This window comes from Haplochromis burtoni, unplaced genomic scaffold (genome assembly GCF_018398535.1).
Source record: "Haplochromis burtoni strain Fernald_Lab_line unplaced genomic scaffold, NCSU_Asbu1 Contig_79, whole genome shotgun sequence".
In the NCBI taxonomy this organism is placed as follows: domain Eukaryota; kingdom Metazoa; phylum Chordata; class Actinopteri; order Cichliformes; family Cichlidae; genus Haplochromis; species Haplochromis burtoni.
In genome coordinates, this window is record NW_024582440.1 from 1,263,601 (window position 1) to 1,280,669 (window position 17,069).

Consider the following 17,069-nt stretch of genomic DNA (forward strand, 5'->3'; position numbering starts at 1 on the left):
ACTACATTTATTTTACTCATTAGACAGTCCCTATTTTTTTTTTTTTACTACAGATAATCATTTTACTTACTGATAACTTTTTAAACCTGCCAGGTTTCGCTCAGGGCAAAAAAAAAAAGAAGAGTAAAATCTAGATGACGTCACTACTTACAACATTTGCGCACATGCGCAGTGTGACAATAGCCTGCTGTTAACATGGGAAGATACTTTGCCGGATTTTAGCTTGGTAACGTGCTCAGCTACTCTCAAGATCTAAACACATGGAGCAACTTTACAACCAGCCTTAATTTTCACGGTCAAAACGCTGATTTTTTTTTTGACCCGCACAGCACACGTAGGTACGTTTCGTTTTTGTACTTGGTTGAAGTAACATTGGCCTAGCCATGCAGCTAATATATCATGGAAACTTGTTAGCTTGGTGGCTCATAACAGTAGTACAGTACTGTAGATTTATATGTTAGCGGATTTGTCGGGAGGATAGATGCCTGAACTTGTTCTGGAGTTCTGGGTAGTGTTAGGCAGTCATGTTTCTCTCTTTTTTTAATAGCTTCCAGGTTCACCTTGATGCAACATAGTTTATATTTAGTGTGGCTCACTGGCATGAGTATCAGGTGGACAGTACTATGGTGATATAAATTTTGTAGCTAGGAAAAAGCAAACAAAAATAAAATAGCAAATAGTGAGTAGAATAAAATAATTGAACTGATGAGAAATATTAGTAGATGAAGAGAGGGAGACTGACTGACTGACTGAATGAATGAATGAATGGCTCATTACTGCACTTGAAGGTGAAAACAAGGTGCTAACAGGATAATTACCAACCAATATCCGTAAAATCAAGTGAAAGCAGCATCCCTAATTAATATAGTCACTGGGTGACAGTTAGTGGAGTTACCCCGTTAATAAGGATCATTGTATAACCCCAAAGTGTCTTAAATGAAGAAGGATCATCATCTCTTCTTACGACTTTTAAAATGACAAAAGATGCCATAATAACCTAATAAATGCAGTAAAAACACACACTAAATTACCCCTGTTTTAAAGTTTAAGCTTAGTATCTTAATTTTAGTTGATCTTCAATCCAAACTCAAACTGGGCTTTTCTAAAGTAAGGATCACTACTGCACGTGAAGTGTGTGCGTTTCCTTGATAGACCGGGTTTTTGCAGTAGTTTATCCTGGTTGAAGAGTTTAGCTCTCATTCGACCAGACAGACCTGTGTGCTGGCATTGGATTTGGATATATATTTGGATTTTATATTTTGGGAACAGTTTTGGTTCTGCTTATTTTTCATATTTTTTTTAAATTGTCATGCGACAGAGAGGTTGGTGTATCATGATCATTCTTTTTTTGTTCTTTTGTTTGTTAGTTTTTTGCTTATTGTGACTTATTTATGTAAGATCTTTTTCAACATAGGGCGTAAAAGTCCTTGAGGGCTGTGACATTAGAGACCAGTTTCTGTTTGGGAGTTGTCTTGTATGTAGTGATAGGAAAAGCTGCATCTTGCAGATTAGATTCATTAATGTTCATTGGGCTAAGTTAACAAATGGCTGACTAAGCAATGTGAATTTTTACTACTCCAACAATTTTTTCTTTTTCAAAATTAATTTAGATGAAGAAAGTAAATCCAACTTTACAAGGTGTTCAAATTTTAATGTTTGACAGAACTGATGAAATAAGTTGACGTCTTTGCAAATGTCACACTGGTGACATTAATAAGTCATATTTATATTAAATGCAGAATCACGTGATTATGATTGAAATCAACTCACTACTGCTGGAAAGCTGATTTTCTTTCATCACAGTTTAAATGTGTAACTGAAAGAGTTACACAATCTATGATTCTAATCAAGGTCACGCTGGGACTAGTACAGCACACATCCACACCGGAATGTGAGGCGTAGGGCAGATAGCTTTATTTAGTTTACTTTTTTTGCTGTGTCTGTCCCTTTTTGCAAAGCTGCTTCTAGCAGTGAGCGTAATAATAAAGTTGTTGACGTGTAGCAGTCTGGTGTCACACATGACTGTCAATGCGCAAACTGAGATCTTGGCAATAAACAGTGGACCTGAGTGCGTCAGTGCAGAAAAAAATAAGAAAACAAAAAGTATACACACACACACACACACACACATGTGCGCGTGGAAGTGACAGGACAGTTAACTGAAATTTCTCTTACTGCTGTTTATGTGGAGAAACAGAACCTTTGCTTTAAGACATGATGGCGTGAGATCAATTTTATGTTTAAAAACTTGTGCAAGGAATGATGAGAGAGGGGAGTCACATGGTCATTAAGCTCAGGACAATGCATGAGTGAGAGTGAGGGTGGTCTCTGTTAAGGGACTTGCTGTGCTTTTGTAAGTCCAGAAAGTGATCCCTATGTCAATAGCATGACTTTGATCGTGAATTGTTTATTAGCAATTGCTTGTTCATATTTCATGGTTATGATAACTACACAATAATGCCACTCTGCATAGTTGCAAAGGTATTTGAAACCTTATTTTCAGTTTCTCCAGTTGTGGCTTCTGGCTTTGACCACAGGAGAGCACATGAGGCCGGAGAGGCTGAAAATGAAGAAAGTGTTTTGTGGCCCAGAAATCAGCAACTTAAATCCTGATGGTTAGATCTAAACAATTAAAAGCTTCATTTAAAAAGTTCATTATGTATTTATTTATTTTTTTGATTTCTTCATTCATTTTGTGCAGTTTCACAAAGGTGCGAAGAGGTGCAAAAACAAGTTAAAATAAAATATGTAGCAGTCTGTCTCCAGCTGTATGGCATGTCAACAGGAACGAGAAGGATCGTGGACAGCTTGATGTGGAAATCTGATAATTTTTCCTCCCAGGGATACAATCATAAAAAAAAAACTTGCTGCTCTAAATGAACTTTTTAAACAGAAAGCAGGTGGAAACTAAAGGCTTGAGGTAAAAATTAGATCGTTTTAATAGCTTCAGTAGAAATGTCAAATCACATTGTCCAAATAAATACATTAAAAAATATTTTTGAATTTATTTAGTTTATGCATTCCCTTTTACGTTTTTTTTTTTTTTTTGTTTCTTAGCTTTCTGCCACATCTTTAAGACTGTTAATTTAAATACTGCTGCTGAGGAAACTTCCAGGGAACATGTCGTCTTATAATTAATCAGGTCACATGATCAGGTGAAAGAAGTGGCACTGGAAACTTTGGTGGTTGGAAAAGCTGCCGAATCTTCACCATCTGCTCCTTGTCACATGGTCCTGCTGTGTGTCATGTGCTTTCCGTGGCCCTTTGCTCTCTCTTTGTCAAACATCATGGTGTTATAAAAGTTATTTTGCAAGACTGAGGTTTCACATTTCATTCCTCAGTTTCCGTTACGAGCAGCACAGAGTGTGTGGTAGAAGTGAAACTTGGCTGACAGTGGTCAGCTCAGTGTTTCCTGTTAGACGATCCCATTAATGTAGTGTCCTTTGACTTGCTTTTAATGTTGCTTAGTCATTGTTATGACCTTCAACGTTCAGTGTTTTTCAATTTGTTTTCTTAAAGAGGAACAGAAATTGCTGCACAGTCATGTCTCGTGTTAAATAGTTTGTTCTTCCTTTTGAAAAATGTGTTTTGTTATAAAATTTTTCTGCACTCATGTTTTAATTCTCAGATTATGCAACTGTTGTCTTTTTGCAGGGAGGCTGATATTCATCCCTCATCTTCCCAGGGATCCCTCAGCCTGCCCTGATGAAGCCCAAGCAAGACGGAGACCTCCTGGAAGGTACACGTTTAAGATGACTGAAACATGACCCTTAAAATACAGACCCACTCAACATGTTGTCCAATATTAAACACTTTGGACATTTGGCTGTGGCTGGAGGCATATTCTGAGTCACAGGGAGCTTAATATTCAGATTATAATCAGCAAAAAATCTGAACGAGAATAAATCAGAAGAAGAATTGTAAGTGACTCCGATTACTTCCTGGCTGACTACTTTATGCACACCTGTGGTGATATCTTGTCTTCCCAAAAAATAGCTTCCTCCCAGCTGAAATGATTCTCTGTGAAGAGATTTAAGAGCAGCACAACAAAACCTGAACAGACTGCAGATATTCATGTTCAGAAATCTGAACCAACAGGTGTCAAAAAACTGACAAGAAAGCAATTTAAGAAGTCAAATGCATTTTTCCGTGTAATCCCCACTCTGTATTATAATTACACCAATTATGACCAGTAACATGAGCCAGTGAGTACACTGATAGCTGCTGTAACAGTGTTTTCCTTTACGACTTTAAATTAATAAATAAAACATGGTCCATCTTTTTAAAAGGCACACAGTGTGTTTACTGTGATAAACAGTAAAAACTCTGACGCTAATAAAACTTTGTCGCTAACTCAGATTCTTTGAAAAAACTGTCTGTGCTTTTTTTCCCATGTGTGAGAAAGGGCGAGTTTTGTAATGTATTGACTTCCTCGAGCATAGTGCGTGCGCCATATTTACTTCTCTCTCTGTGTGGGTCATTTTTAGAAAGGCGGGGTCACAGTGTCCTCGTAACAGCTCATGTCTAAAAAAAAAAATGATGATAAAGGCAACGTCATATAAAAGCTAATACTTAGGCAACTGTGGACTTTAGGACCTTAGTGAGTTGGAGATGGAGGGGGCAAGACATGAAAAGTCCAAACTCAGTGAGTAGCAGTTCTCTGCATTTACATGCACTTTGGACAAACTATTATAGATCTGTTGCTTTATTTTAATCTTGGAGTTGTTTTTTAGTTGAATTTCTTTTGTTTTTTGGTGTTTTCATGTAGTTCTTTTCTTTTTTGCTCGAGTTTCTGAGGTTAACATGCAAACAATGTGGAGCTAATTACAGGTTACTGCTCAGCGAGTAAAGGCTTGTAATTTAAAGTCTTAGACCAAAGTGCTTGTGTTGCATGTAGATTAGAAGCAATGAGTTTTGTTTGTCTTTTTCCAGAGGGTGTACTCGTGCTGTTAGAAAGCCCCTGGATCCCAGACAAGTGTTAGATTGTGTGTCTCAAACGTTTTTCCAAGTGCAGTTAGACTGACAGAGTCAATATTTGATTATTTCAAGTATTTTAAGCAAGCTGCAAAACCTGCCAAAAAAACCCTTCCCTTAATTGTCAGAATTTAACGCTTTTTGTGTGAATTAGTGAAATTAGCTGAGATTTTTTTCTATCATAGTGATTATGCCACATCCATAAATCAGAGTTTCACAATAACTATACAGAGTTTAAAACGGCGCTTACGTCCAGATATAATAATGCGTCGCACTGGCACAAACTGGGTTCTGGCTTAATTTTTCTCAATGCGTAAAATATAGGGAGGAGAACATTTAAATCAAGCAAGTGTTCAGAAAACAGCGCAACCTTTTCAAATTAACTGCAAAATTAACCACGCCTATGACCGCCATTTGGGGATTGTGCTCACACGCTATTTTGCCCTCTTTAGTAAATCTGGCCCTCACAGTTGTTTTTTTTAACTACATCTCCATTGCTGCAATGTGTTTGGTCAACAGAAAACACGGGAGGATGTTGACAATGAATGAAAAGACGTGTGTAACGCTACCTAAGGGTACTCTGTGTGATGACTAATGAGAGTCCCTCTGTTTGTCCTGCTGTGCTTTCATCAGAGGACTCCCCTCAGGAGAATGGAGTCCACACAAACCAGTACAGCTCCATCTCCCCTCCTGCTTCACCTGTGGCCCAGGATGAACCCTTCTCCACATACTTTGAAGAGAGGGTGCCCATTCCAGACAGTGAAAACCAGGTACCACTGCCATCACAAATAGTGTGTTTCATTTAGACACACAGGAAAAATATTTTATTTGTAAGTATATGTTTTGCATATTATTTGATTTCAAAGGAAAATTCTGTTTCTGTTCAGTTGTTCAGTTTCCGTAAGCTCTGGGCTTTCACTGGACCAGGGTTTTTGATGAGCATTGCTTATCTGGATCCGGGGAACATCGAATCAGACCTGCAGTCTGGAGCTGCAGCTGGCTTTAAGGTGAATGAAAACGTTAATCCACCCAGAAAAATAAACTGTGGGTGTAGTTTTGCAGGCAGCGGAGGTAGATTTAGGAAAATAACAACTATACTTCGAATGTTTCAGGCTTCAATCCTTTCACTTTATATTTCAGGAAGTAATTCTGTCTTCAGATACTTTTTCTTTTAAAAATATTACTGCCTTTTTTCTTCTTTCTTTTTTTTTTAAGAAACCAGGGTCATATTTTGTCTCTAGCTCAGTACTTCACTTGTATAATAAGCTGCATGATTGCTCTGTTGTCTGCATCTATGATAACTCCCTTTTATTAATAAATAAATAAATATGCTGTGTTGCAGATAAAATGCTAATTTGAAATCTTAGTTTTAACTCTTTACCCCTTGAAAACTGATTAGAAGTAACTCTCGAGGCTTTTTTTAATCTGATCTGAAGGGTTTATGTCATATTTCAGGCCTGCTTATAAAACAAAATGACTGGGTTTGCATCAGACGTGAGGGAGGGTGATCTCTGCCCTTGCAGCTAAATCTTTGTTCATTATTTATTGAAGTGTTCAATCTCGTCATTAAGGGTACAGGGGAGGTTGTCAAAGGTCATTTTTATGTTGGAAAGTCTTAATGCATCTCACTGTATTGAGCGAACATGAACTCATACAAGAAATCTAGGGGTCTGTGCAGATGTGGCCACATGTGCTGATTTCGTGCTTCGCCTTCTTCAGCTCCTATGGGTTCTCCTTGTATCCACTATCATCGGGCTGCTGTTGCAGAGGCTGGCTGCTCGCCTCGGGGTGGTCACAGGGATGCACCTGGCTGAAGTCTGCAACCGCCAGTATTCCACCGTGAGCACCCCCCTCCACCCTCAAGACACATCTGAGTCACATCTTTCTTGTCTTTCATTATTTATAATACATTCTATTTAATTTCAGGTTCCTCGCATCATCCTCTGGCTGATGGTGGAACTGGCCATTATTGGCTCAGACATGCAGGAGGTCATTGGCTGTGCCATAGCTCTCAACCTCCTTTCTGTGGGCAGGTAACGTCTTTGACACTTGTATTGGAAAAGTTTATATGATTTTGCAGATTTACAAAAAAGGATTCTTTCTCGCTCAGGATCCCACTGTGGGGAGGAGTTCTCATCACCATCACAGACACATTCGTGTTCCTCTTTTTAGACAAATATGGTATGTGATTTGTTGATGCAGATATGCAACTGATGCAACCAGATTGGAACCCAAGTGATTACATATGTTTATATCTCTGCAGGACTGAGGAAACTTGAAGCTTTCTTTGGCTTTCTGATCACTATAATGGCTCTTAGTTTTGGTTATGAGGTACGTTTTGGTCACCTGAAGCATTTGTCACCCAGTGTGTGGCTGCATCACAGGGTTGATTCTGTGTTTTCTCCCTGTAGTATGTGCTGGTAAAACCGGACCAGGGGGAGTTGCTGAAGGGTATGTTTGTACCCTACTGTGCCGGCTGTGGGCCTGTGCAGCTGGAGCAGGCAGTGGGAATTGTAGGTGCTGTCATCATGCCCCACAACATCTACCTGCATTCAGCCTTGGTCAAGGTTAGAAACATCAATGTACTGTTGTGTGTAGACTAAGAGAAATTAGATTTTCCTAAATGAATGTGAAAACTGTTTCATGAATAACCTTATGAGTGGAAAAAAAAAACATTTTAAAGTAAAGTTTTTAAGCTTATTGTTTTTTATCTCCCCTCCTTATTCAGTCTCGGGAAGTCGACCGCAAAAATAAAAAGGAAGTCAAGGAAGCCAACAAGTACTTCTTCATTGAGTCTGCTATCGCCCTCTTTGTCTCCTTCCTCATCAATGTGTTTGTCGTCGCAGTCTTTGCTCAGGCCTTCTACAGTAAATCCAACATGGACGTGGTGAGTGTCCATGGCGCCATACTGAGGACTGTTGAAAGCGTGTGTGGGTCATTTTGAGATACAGTAAATTATAAGTGAAACAGTGGTGATCAAGTTGTTGCTGACTGTGTTCCTGCAGAATGCAATGTGCAATAAAACTGGCAGCCCTCACACAGATCTCTTCCCTCTTAACAACAACACACTCGAAGTGGACATTTACAAAGGGGTAAGTCCACAGTCTGTAAGTCTCTGCAGTTCTGATGAGCAGGTTGCATAATGTCTCATTTTGGAGCTACTAAAATAATACAGAATAACATCAGAGAGTAGAAAGGGAAGGAGCATCTAGCAGTTTATGGCTTGATTGTCTAATTTTTTTTATTAAAAAAAAACCAAATGTTTTCCCCTTGTGTGACATTAAGACAGTGTAAACATATCATAGAGGTATTTTCACAAAATAGCTCCTTGGGTGTTTAGGTGTGTTTCTAGAGTTGAATCAAAGTGTTTTTACTCTTTACTTTCCTATTAATAATATCTAAAAAGGCTAATTTACACATTGTGTGAGTACCAATTTATTTTACCATTCATCACTTTGAAATGGCTGTTTGTCCTAGATTAGACTTTACCCAGATGAACAGGTGTGTTGACACTTAACTCTGTGTGATACATGCGTTCAGGGGATCGTCCTGGGGTGTTTCTTTGGACCAGCAGCTCTCTACATCTGGGCTATCGGTATTCTGGCAGCTGGACAGAGCTCCACCATGACGGGCACGTACTCTGGACAGTTTGTGATGGAGGTAGGAACACATGTTGGCACAGTGTATTTTATTTATGTACCATTTTCCTCTGTTTAAAAAAGGAAACAGCTCTGCACTGATGTTTCTGCTTTCGTGTTTTTAAGGGTTTCCTGAACCTGCGGTGGTCTCGTTTTGCACGGGTGCTGCTGACCCGCTCCATCGCCATCACGCCTACACTGCTGGTCGCCATTTTCCAGGATGTTCACCATTTGACTGGGATGAATGACTTTCTGAATGTGCTGCAGAGCCTGCAGGTCAGCACGAGTATCTTCCCCTCAGTGCAGTTTGTACTGAAACATTTTTGATGTTCTTTTTGTGTTCTTGTTAAAAATATTCACTCTTCTCATCCTTCAGCTTCCATTTGCTTTGATCCCAATTCTGACCTTCACAAGTCTGAAATCCATAATGAACGACTTTGCTAACGGATTGTAAGTGAAATAAATGTTTTAATAGTTTTTATTCTCTTCTTTATTAAGTACAAACTGTATGCATTTTACTCATAACTGACAGGATAATTATCTCAAGAAGCAAGCTTTTCTTGGCCCTTCATGTAGTTGAAGTCTGTGTACGATCAATGAATTTAACACAAATGAAAACATTAGCAGCACAGTCCAAAGCATCTCTTCCCGTAGTCTCGGAGTTTAGGGAAATAATGATGGACTGAGGCCAAGGAACAACTGATTTAGCGAAGTCCATTGTTTGACCCTGTTTGGTCTTTATCCAAATATAAAACCAAGCAACACAAAGTCCGGACCCCCAACTGTATTCTCTGGATGTTTTACTCAGGTCAGCATAAAAGGACTGGACTGACTCAGGTGTAGACGTGGTGTCATGTGACATACAGTCGACTCTGCTCAGAGTTGTCATTGTGACTGTTTACTTATCTAATGCACAGACGGGTCATTTATTAAATCAACCATATATTTATATTTAAGCTGTCTAAAATGGAGTTGCGCAAAATAGGAATTTATGCAGCAGTGTGACTAACTAACAGAAGTGAGTCTGTGTGTTTCTGGAAAAAAATGTGTTTCTGGTAAATTTGCAGTGTTAGGAAGTATTTTGAGGACTCTTGTTAGCTTTAGAAAGCACAGGATTTCCCAATTGTCTAATCCAAAGTCTGTTTCCTCTAGGGGGTGGAAGATTTCGGGAGGTATCCTCATCCTGGGTGTTTGTGCAATCAACATGTATTTTGTGATTGTTTATGTGACGGCGCTGAACAGCGTGGTGCTCTATGTTTTAGCTGCTCTCCTCTCTGTAGCCTATCTGGCCTTTGTGGCATACCTGGTGAGTTATGATTGCTGTTTCATGTCTAAATTGTTGTCTGTTGATGCCTGTAGTCTAATCTCATGTTGATAGGACTGCAGAGCATGTTTTCACACCTTATTTTCTAATAACCAGAATTAGTCCTGGGTGGTATAACCAAAAGTCTGTCCATCCATCTATTTTCTGCCATTGATCTGGGTTCTGTTCATGGGAACCCAGATCGCCAGACCTCTCTCTCTCCAGCTCCTCTGAGTGAGACCGAGGTGTTTCAAAGCCAGCTGAGAGAAGTAATCTCTCCACTATGTCTCGGGTCTGCCCCATAATCTCGTCCCACATGCCCGAAAAGCATTACCCAGGAGGTATCCCCGTGAGTTGTCCAAGCCCCCCTTCAATTGGCTTCTTTTGATGGGTGCCACAATCATTTCTTAAAAGATTTCTGCCTTTTTCATTTTATATTACAGAATTATCTTAAATTTTATGCATTTCTTTTATTTTTAGTTTTTACTGGTGTTTTTTTTTTTTTAGTAGGTTTACAGTGACATGCTTCTATTGGGATTATAGATCAGAAAACATTTGAATGTCATCAGAAAAATAAAGTAAAGAATGGTAAAAAAAAAAAAATCTATTTTAAAACACCGTGTGTGCCCACAGCACAGAAGCAACATGACAAGAAATGAAGCAAGATGAGTCTAAACTTCATAAAACCCTAAATTCCAAAAGTTGAGATCACAGTTGTTATACTGGCAAATGCAATATTACACTAAATCTTTCTGGCTGTGTATTGGTGGCTGGAAAAAGCAAGATAACCCACCCAGCAGTAATCAGAACATATCGGTAGCAAATGAATAATATTTTTTTCTAAAATTTGAATGCTTCACTTTCTAGACATTGAAAAGGTGCACACACACAAAGTCTGTAATGTCCTCTCGCTTCTTCCTCCTTGCAGGCTTGGCACTGTCTGGTTGCCCTGGGCGTCTCCTGCCTGGACTGTTGTAGCAGGGTAAGCAATCGACCCGCTGTGCTCATAGAGGAGCAGTCAGAGTACGACTCCTAAAGCTGAACACGACTGTAACCAACAGCATGTCTCTTTACTCTGGCCGCCCCGTACACAGCCGGGACTCTTTAGGATCTTGAAAGCACATTTGACTTTTATTTTTTAAAGGGCTGGATATCTTGTTTTTTTTTAAGATATCTGTCTGGGAGCCTTTTTTTTAGGCTCTCAGACATTCATATGACACCAGCACAGGATGTTATCTTCCAGCATTTGATACTTCAGCCAAGTAGAAATGTGATGATTTTTAAACTCTAATTTAACCTATGATTTGTCCTGCTCTTAATCACCCTAATCCTCCCAGTGTGAAGCCACACTGCACATTTTATGATTCCCACTCAGTCTACCTCAATATCCTTTATTTTATTTTTTTAATCTCACAGTCAGCTCTCTTCAAGTGTGACTCATTAGCTTAAAAAACAAGTCTAATACTGCTAGATAATGTCTAAAAAATAATATTATGACACATGAGAGTCAAATGTCCAATAGATATCCAGCCCTTATATTACAGGGTTTTTTTTGTTTTCAGCATTCTTGTCTAGCATATCGAAGAATTTACAGTGGCATTTTTGAGCATCATGCACATCTTTCACTTGTTGCTTCTTGTGTTTGGAGTCCTAGCTTAGAGTGCACGTGTAGTTAATGCACAAGTCTGTAAAAATACATTTTAAATCAGAGCCAGAAAACAGAAAAACTGACTTGAATGGAGGAAAGTCTGAAAGTCACCTTATCATTTCCAAAATTGGTGTGTGTCTGGCCCCTGAAAGCTGCTTTAATAATGTTTTTAATGCACAAATGATCGATGAAATTAATTCCTGAGTGCACATTAGTGACACAGGCAAGCAGGTGAAGCTTTGTGTGACTGCAGCATCATCCCCCGAGCCTCTGTTAGCGCCTCTGTAGTTTATGATGCCAGAGACTCAGGTTGAAGTAAGCCCATCAGTGAAATCATACTTGTGTTTTTAGCAGTGTGCAGAAGCGTCCTTTGCTTTCAAGCCTTTATTGCATGTGCAAAAATAATGATTTTGTGCATTCTTTTTATTTTTGTTTGTTTTCTGCGATACCAAGTTAACCTCAATACTATATTTGTTATTTTTTGTTGAACTTCAGGTATACAATAGTAAGATGTGTATAACTGATGGGGAAGGTGGATTTATGTGCATGTGCTCTAGTACAACACTGTAATCATTTAAAGTTGTTAGGACTGTGTTTGAGTAGCAGCCATGACAAAGGATGTTGTGTTTATGTATTAAAATCCATAACCACAAGTTTGTGTGTGCGGTACAGTGTGTAGAGCACACAAGTCATTTATGAACAAAGTTTAGAAATCTCACAGCTCATATTAAAATGCAGATTCACTCATGTGTATACATTATACAGTTTCCCAAGCTAATGACTCCACTCTGAGACCTCCTAATGTTTTACTGTGAAGTTAAGTAGTCACATGATAGCGTGATTATCAAGTGGGGAATAAAATAGTTTGTTTTTGTTACCTTATTTATTTTCTGTCCTGGCTTTGTTAGTCAGACCAGTTTGCAGGACAGTTGTATACCCTGTTTTTATAGAAAAACAACAGACACATTTTTAATAAAGCAATAAAAGATTATTCAGGTGAGGAAAGGTGGATTTAATTTTTTTTTATAATTGTTTATGTTTCGGCTGTCACCATTTGTCAGTTCAGTTTCAGCTGTGACTGATGTTAGCCTTCACACAGCCCTCACTCAGCTGCTCTTTGTCCCGGTAGCATGCTCAAGTATCAGCAAAGTGACGATGATTAGACTGTGAATGAGTTTTAGCAGCCAACACTGACGAGCCTCTTCTTCCAGTTTTACAACGAAGAAGATTAAAATTGCTGTGACATTGCACAATATAATAAACTGTATTATATTAAAGCTCCTGACTTGGCAATATCCAAGTAGCATGTACATACTGACCAATAAGATGAGAGTACGATGAGCTGTGTGGGGCACTGTAAACACAGTAAAGGCCTCGAGTTTTTTTTCAGATGTTTTTGTGTTAAAATTCTCTCTCTGGCGTGGTGGTTCAACATTTCTGCTCTTGTATAAAGTTCTCAAAAGCTTTTCTAAGATTTCTAAAGCTGTTCTTAGACGTGATAGAAATATGTTTCAGGTGAACGTGAGTTTGTCTTATATAAATAACTTCTCTGGCAATAAAACAAACATGACAGACGAACATTTGAACTGTTACAGAGAAAACTGTGTCTACTCTCAAATTATATCATGTGGTTCTCTGGTCATTTCTTTTTTCTTCCCTCTTTTGGAGGTTGAATGAAAAGCTGTTATTTTTCTGCTGCTGGATGAAGCCGCTGTGTCTCCGAAATAAATTCACATTATGGATATAAGGACATTTGTTTGCGTCTTCTGTGTGAAAGTCCTAACATGGACTCAGGATTACTGTGTTTTTAACTTTTAAGTAGCTGAGTAAATGATAATCTTAAAGCCCATCTTTGTTTTTTAAAAGATAACTCTCCTCACTGTAAAACCCCAAACAGTAAAGGTGTTAAACTGATGTGTTTAGAATAGTTAGCTAAATTACAAAAATCTTCATTTCTCCTTACTGGTGCTGTTTGAGGGTGTAGCACCTCCTAGTAGGCTATAGAAATGTTCTTTTTCAGGACTTTCCAGGATTAAATGAGGAAAGTCTGACCCAAGGTGAGCACATTTTAATGAATCTGCAGTCATAAAACAATCAATATCAAATCCTGAACTGATTGAACTCTATTAATCACCAATTACAGTGCATTGTTGATTGCAATGATTTAGTTTAAAACTCTGACATTTCATCCTGTTTGTAAGTAAAGAACCAACACCTGGCAATCCATATTCTCCAGATTTATGGTCGAACTAAAAAAGAGTGAATAAGACGTATGTAGAGTAACATAAAAAGGATTTGGTAACACAGATGGTTTCCCGAGTCATCAGAAGAAGAGTGTGTGTGTGTGTGTGTGTGTGTGTGTGTGTGTGCGCGCTTAGTTTACTATATTTGTATTTAAGCCGATGCTGACTCTCCACTGATTTCTCTAAATGTTAACATATTTTAAGAGCTTACATTTTCTATGAAAACCAAAACAAGTTCTGGCAAAATCAAATAAAAATGCTTAGCAATTAAATCATGCTCAGCTGATTTGTCTTCAGTGTGTGACTGTTCCTCTGAGTAATGAGAGCTCCATGTCTTCTTCTCTTCCAGATGCAGATGGGAGTGTCGCGTCACACAGACATGTACTTACTGAACGATATGGACTCTAATGCATTGGTGGACAGATGAAGGACACTCAGAGCAGGTGCTTGACTGTGGTGTAGACACCGTTAGATGACCCGACTGAAGCGTGGGACCACTGAAACCCGGCTAGTATGTGTTAGTCTTCACCTCCTCGGTGCCTGAGGTGTTTTTAAAGTGTCCTTACAGAACGCCCACGGATGATCGTGACGTTTTCATTCACAAATATCTCCAGCAGCTTCGGCTCTTGCAGAAGAATAATGTTTAAGAAAGCAGTGTTTAATTAGAAGATGTGTTTAAACAGTTGCTGTGGCTGTAACTATATAAGGTTAGACGCTACAGCCATGAAGCAGACAAAGTAAACTGACAGCGCGTGATGTTGAATTGCCCGAGTCATAATTCAGAGAAATAGTGGTGCGCTCGAGTCTGCAGGCTATTCCACATGAAGGTGCTCGTGGTTTTTGTTTTAATTACCCTTTTAACTTGTTCCTGTTTTGCCTCACATGATCTTAAAAAGAGATCTCATTGGATCTTTTAGATATCCTCACATAGTCACAACAAGAAGGCAGAAAACCAATCACACTCGAGCGCTGTAGGGTTAATTTATATGATGTTAAAGTCAAAAGCTGCTGCATTATGGGTTTTTTATTTGTTCAAGACAAAGAGATTCCTGTTACTCTATTTAACGCTGCAATAATGAGATTCAGTTAGATGTCAATATTAGACCAATAAATTGATAGAATATATTGAATATGTACATAACCCTTGTTGATCTTATTTATGTGTCATTAGTCAACATTTTTCCCCATGTTTAAGTCTCTTTTAATATATTGCATATAAAAGAGGTGACAGTTTTATGTCACTCTCATTCGACAGCTGCTTCTTCGTTGAGATGAATCCCTCCAAACTTTCTTTTTTAAATTAATTTATTTTTTTAAGTATTGAGTATTCAAGATCTCCTTACTGCAGTGGGATTTAATAAGTGTCCAAAAATATATTTTTTAAAAGATGCAGACTTTAAATTAAACATTAATGTGTCCAGTTTTAGCACATTTACATTCCCATTAAATGCATCTATGAATTTTCTGTCATAGCAGTGGTTCAATATGACTGATCAGTGCAGAGATCAGAGTCCAGTCAGCTCAGTGTTTCTCTTTTGTTAATAAATTTTTGTGTTATTCATTCTTCCCTTTTATTGTTCTTAGTTTTTCTTCAAAGTTAATCTTATGGTCAGTTTATTCCAGTATTTTATTTATGCTATTTGTTTTAAATGCTTTTTTTTTTAGCTTTGGCTTTTGAGAGTGTTAGAGCTGCCTTTTTTTCTTTTTTTTGATTAATGCCAAATGTGTGCAGAGGTGTGATGTTCACTGTGTTATCTACAGAGAAACAAAGCGATTGTTTAATTCTGAAATCTTACTGGGAGAGTAAAATTGGTAGCTGAGGGGAGCCAGTGGAAAATGGTGTAGCTCCAAGCCATCGACTCTGGTATTTCTTGTTGCTGAAAGCTGGTTTTCAAGTCCTGGTGGAGTTTGTTTCCAATATCAGAGAAGACAGTGCCTAACATCAGAGAGCTTATATGAAAAATTGTGATCAACTGTGAAACACAGATGCTTGTTCGTTTGCTCCACAACAGTGAAGGTGTAGTATAGAGAAAGCACTGGACAAGACAACGGGGAACTGGAGAAAATAATAAAATGAAACTATAAGCAAATCTGAAATAGGACACTTGAGAAGCAGTTTAATGAACCGAACCTTTCCACTGACCAAATATGAACTGTAGGTTGTATTTACTGTGCAGATGACCACAGTGCCTCATGTTTTAACCACTGTGCCTCATTTAGGGCATCCTGAGCACAAAAAGAACAAATCAGCACTTGATTGCAAAAGAAGCGTATAATTGAAAGAATGGAAATTACACTTTAAGCTGTTTGTTTGAGGGTTTATTTAATTTGGAGGACCATTAATGGGTTAAATGCTAGAAACGTGTGTGGTCTTTTATGCAAATGTCACTGAACATATCTCCATGTTGAGTTGTATTTGTTAGAATAAGATGTACCTCTCTCTATGCCACCTTGGCAGTGTTACGAGGTTTTCTCTGATTGGTGCATCACGTTTCACGTTGTAAACATGATTTGAATTCAGAAACACCTGCTGAAGACCATTTTTAGGTTTCATGTCTAGACAGAAAACTGATGCTGTATTATATTGTGATTTTTTTCTGGAACTCTAAAACTGTTAAGTGTGGCACAGTATTGGAACGTCTATCTAAAGGGCCACAGTTTAAATTACCTGCTGTCTGTATGTTTTTTGTTTTTGTTTGTTAGTTTGAATGGTGCTCTTGGTAAATAAAAATAGACTTTATTTCAGTTTCTGTCTTTCCTTTGTTAAATTCATACTTGGACTGAATGTTGAACAACTTCTTACTCTTTATCCCTCATAACGTTTTCTCTGTATCGTTCTTCCTGGTGTTGGACTTTTTTTTAGCATCTAAGTAACAAATATGAAATTAGTTCATGTTGACAGTCACAGAATGTAAATGTGACCATCAATCAGAGCATTCAGAGATATTGCGACATTGAAAGATTTAATAATCACCTAGGAAAGGAAGAGAAAGTTATTAGATTTGTGAACGTGTTTCCAGTATGTTCCGAGAGTAACTTATAACTTATTACAAGTAAAAAATTAAGTGTTTATTGATTTTTATTTTATTTTTAAATCTTTTACATAGTTTGCTAACATTAGTATCAGTTGCTCATTATTCTGGTGGTCTGCATTTGGTTTTATAGGAAAAGAGTAGGAAGAAAAAACAAATAAAATCAGTGCTTTTGTTCAGTCTTACTGTCCAAAACCACCAGCCAGTTGTTTAAGGACAAATTTAATGTGT

At 38.1% G+C, this 17,069-nt stretch overlaps 1 protein-coding gene across 4 annotated transcripts; it reads left to right on the forward strand.

Moving 5' to 3' along the window:
* Positions 1 to 164: 164 nt before the first annotated feature.
* Positions 165 to 16,551, forward strand: slc11a2 (solute carrier family 11 member 2). 4 transcript variants are annotated; one of them, XM_005924760.3, is made up of 17 exons: positions 165 to 338; positions 3,655 to 3,739; positions 5,608 to 5,744; positions 5,862 to 5,981; positions 6,694 to 6,813; positions 6,901 to 7,007; positions 7,085 to 7,155; positions 7,238 to 7,305; positions 7,386 to 7,541; positions 7,703 to 7,861; positions 7,980 to 8,066; positions 8,515 to 8,634; positions 8,739 to 8,888; positions 8,989 to 9,062; positions 9,765 to 9,918; positions 10,844 to 10,897; positions 14,156 to 16,551. In XM_005924760.3, the coding sequence occupies exons 2-17, from the start codon at positions 3,706 to 3,708 to the stop codon at positions 14,231 to 14,233; spliced, it is 1,689 nt and encodes a 562-aa protein (XP_005924822.1). In that variant the 5' UTR covers positions 165 to 338; positions 3,655 to 3,705; the 3' UTR covers positions 14,234 to 16,551. The 4 variants fall into 4 exon arrangements, with proteins under 4 accessions (XP_005924822.1, XP_005924823.1, XP_005924824.1 ...); XM_005924761.3 differs by having other exon boundaries at positions 165 to 334; XM_005924762.2 differs by lacking the exons at positions 165 to 338; positions 3,655 to 3,739 and adding an exon at positions 3,761 to 4,645.
* Positions 16,552 to 17,069: the final 518 nt, after the last annotated feature.

What these genes read in the sequence shown, in the direction of transcription:
- slc11a2 (XM_042222060.1), top strand. Translation starts at nt 5,562, where the DNA reads ATGACTAATGAGAGTCCCTCTGTTTGTCCTGCTGTGCTTTCATCAGAG. An exon ending in CCTCTTTTTAGACAAATATG is followed by an intron (nt 7,156 to 7,237) that starts GTATGTGATTTG and finishes ATATCTCTGCAG; the next exon opens with GACTGAGGAAACTTGAAGCT. An exon ending in CTCTTAGTTTTGGTTATGAG is followed by an intron (nt 7,306 to 7,385) that starts GTACGTTTTGGT and finishes TTCTCCCTGTAG; the next exon opens with TATGTGCTGGTAAAACCGGA.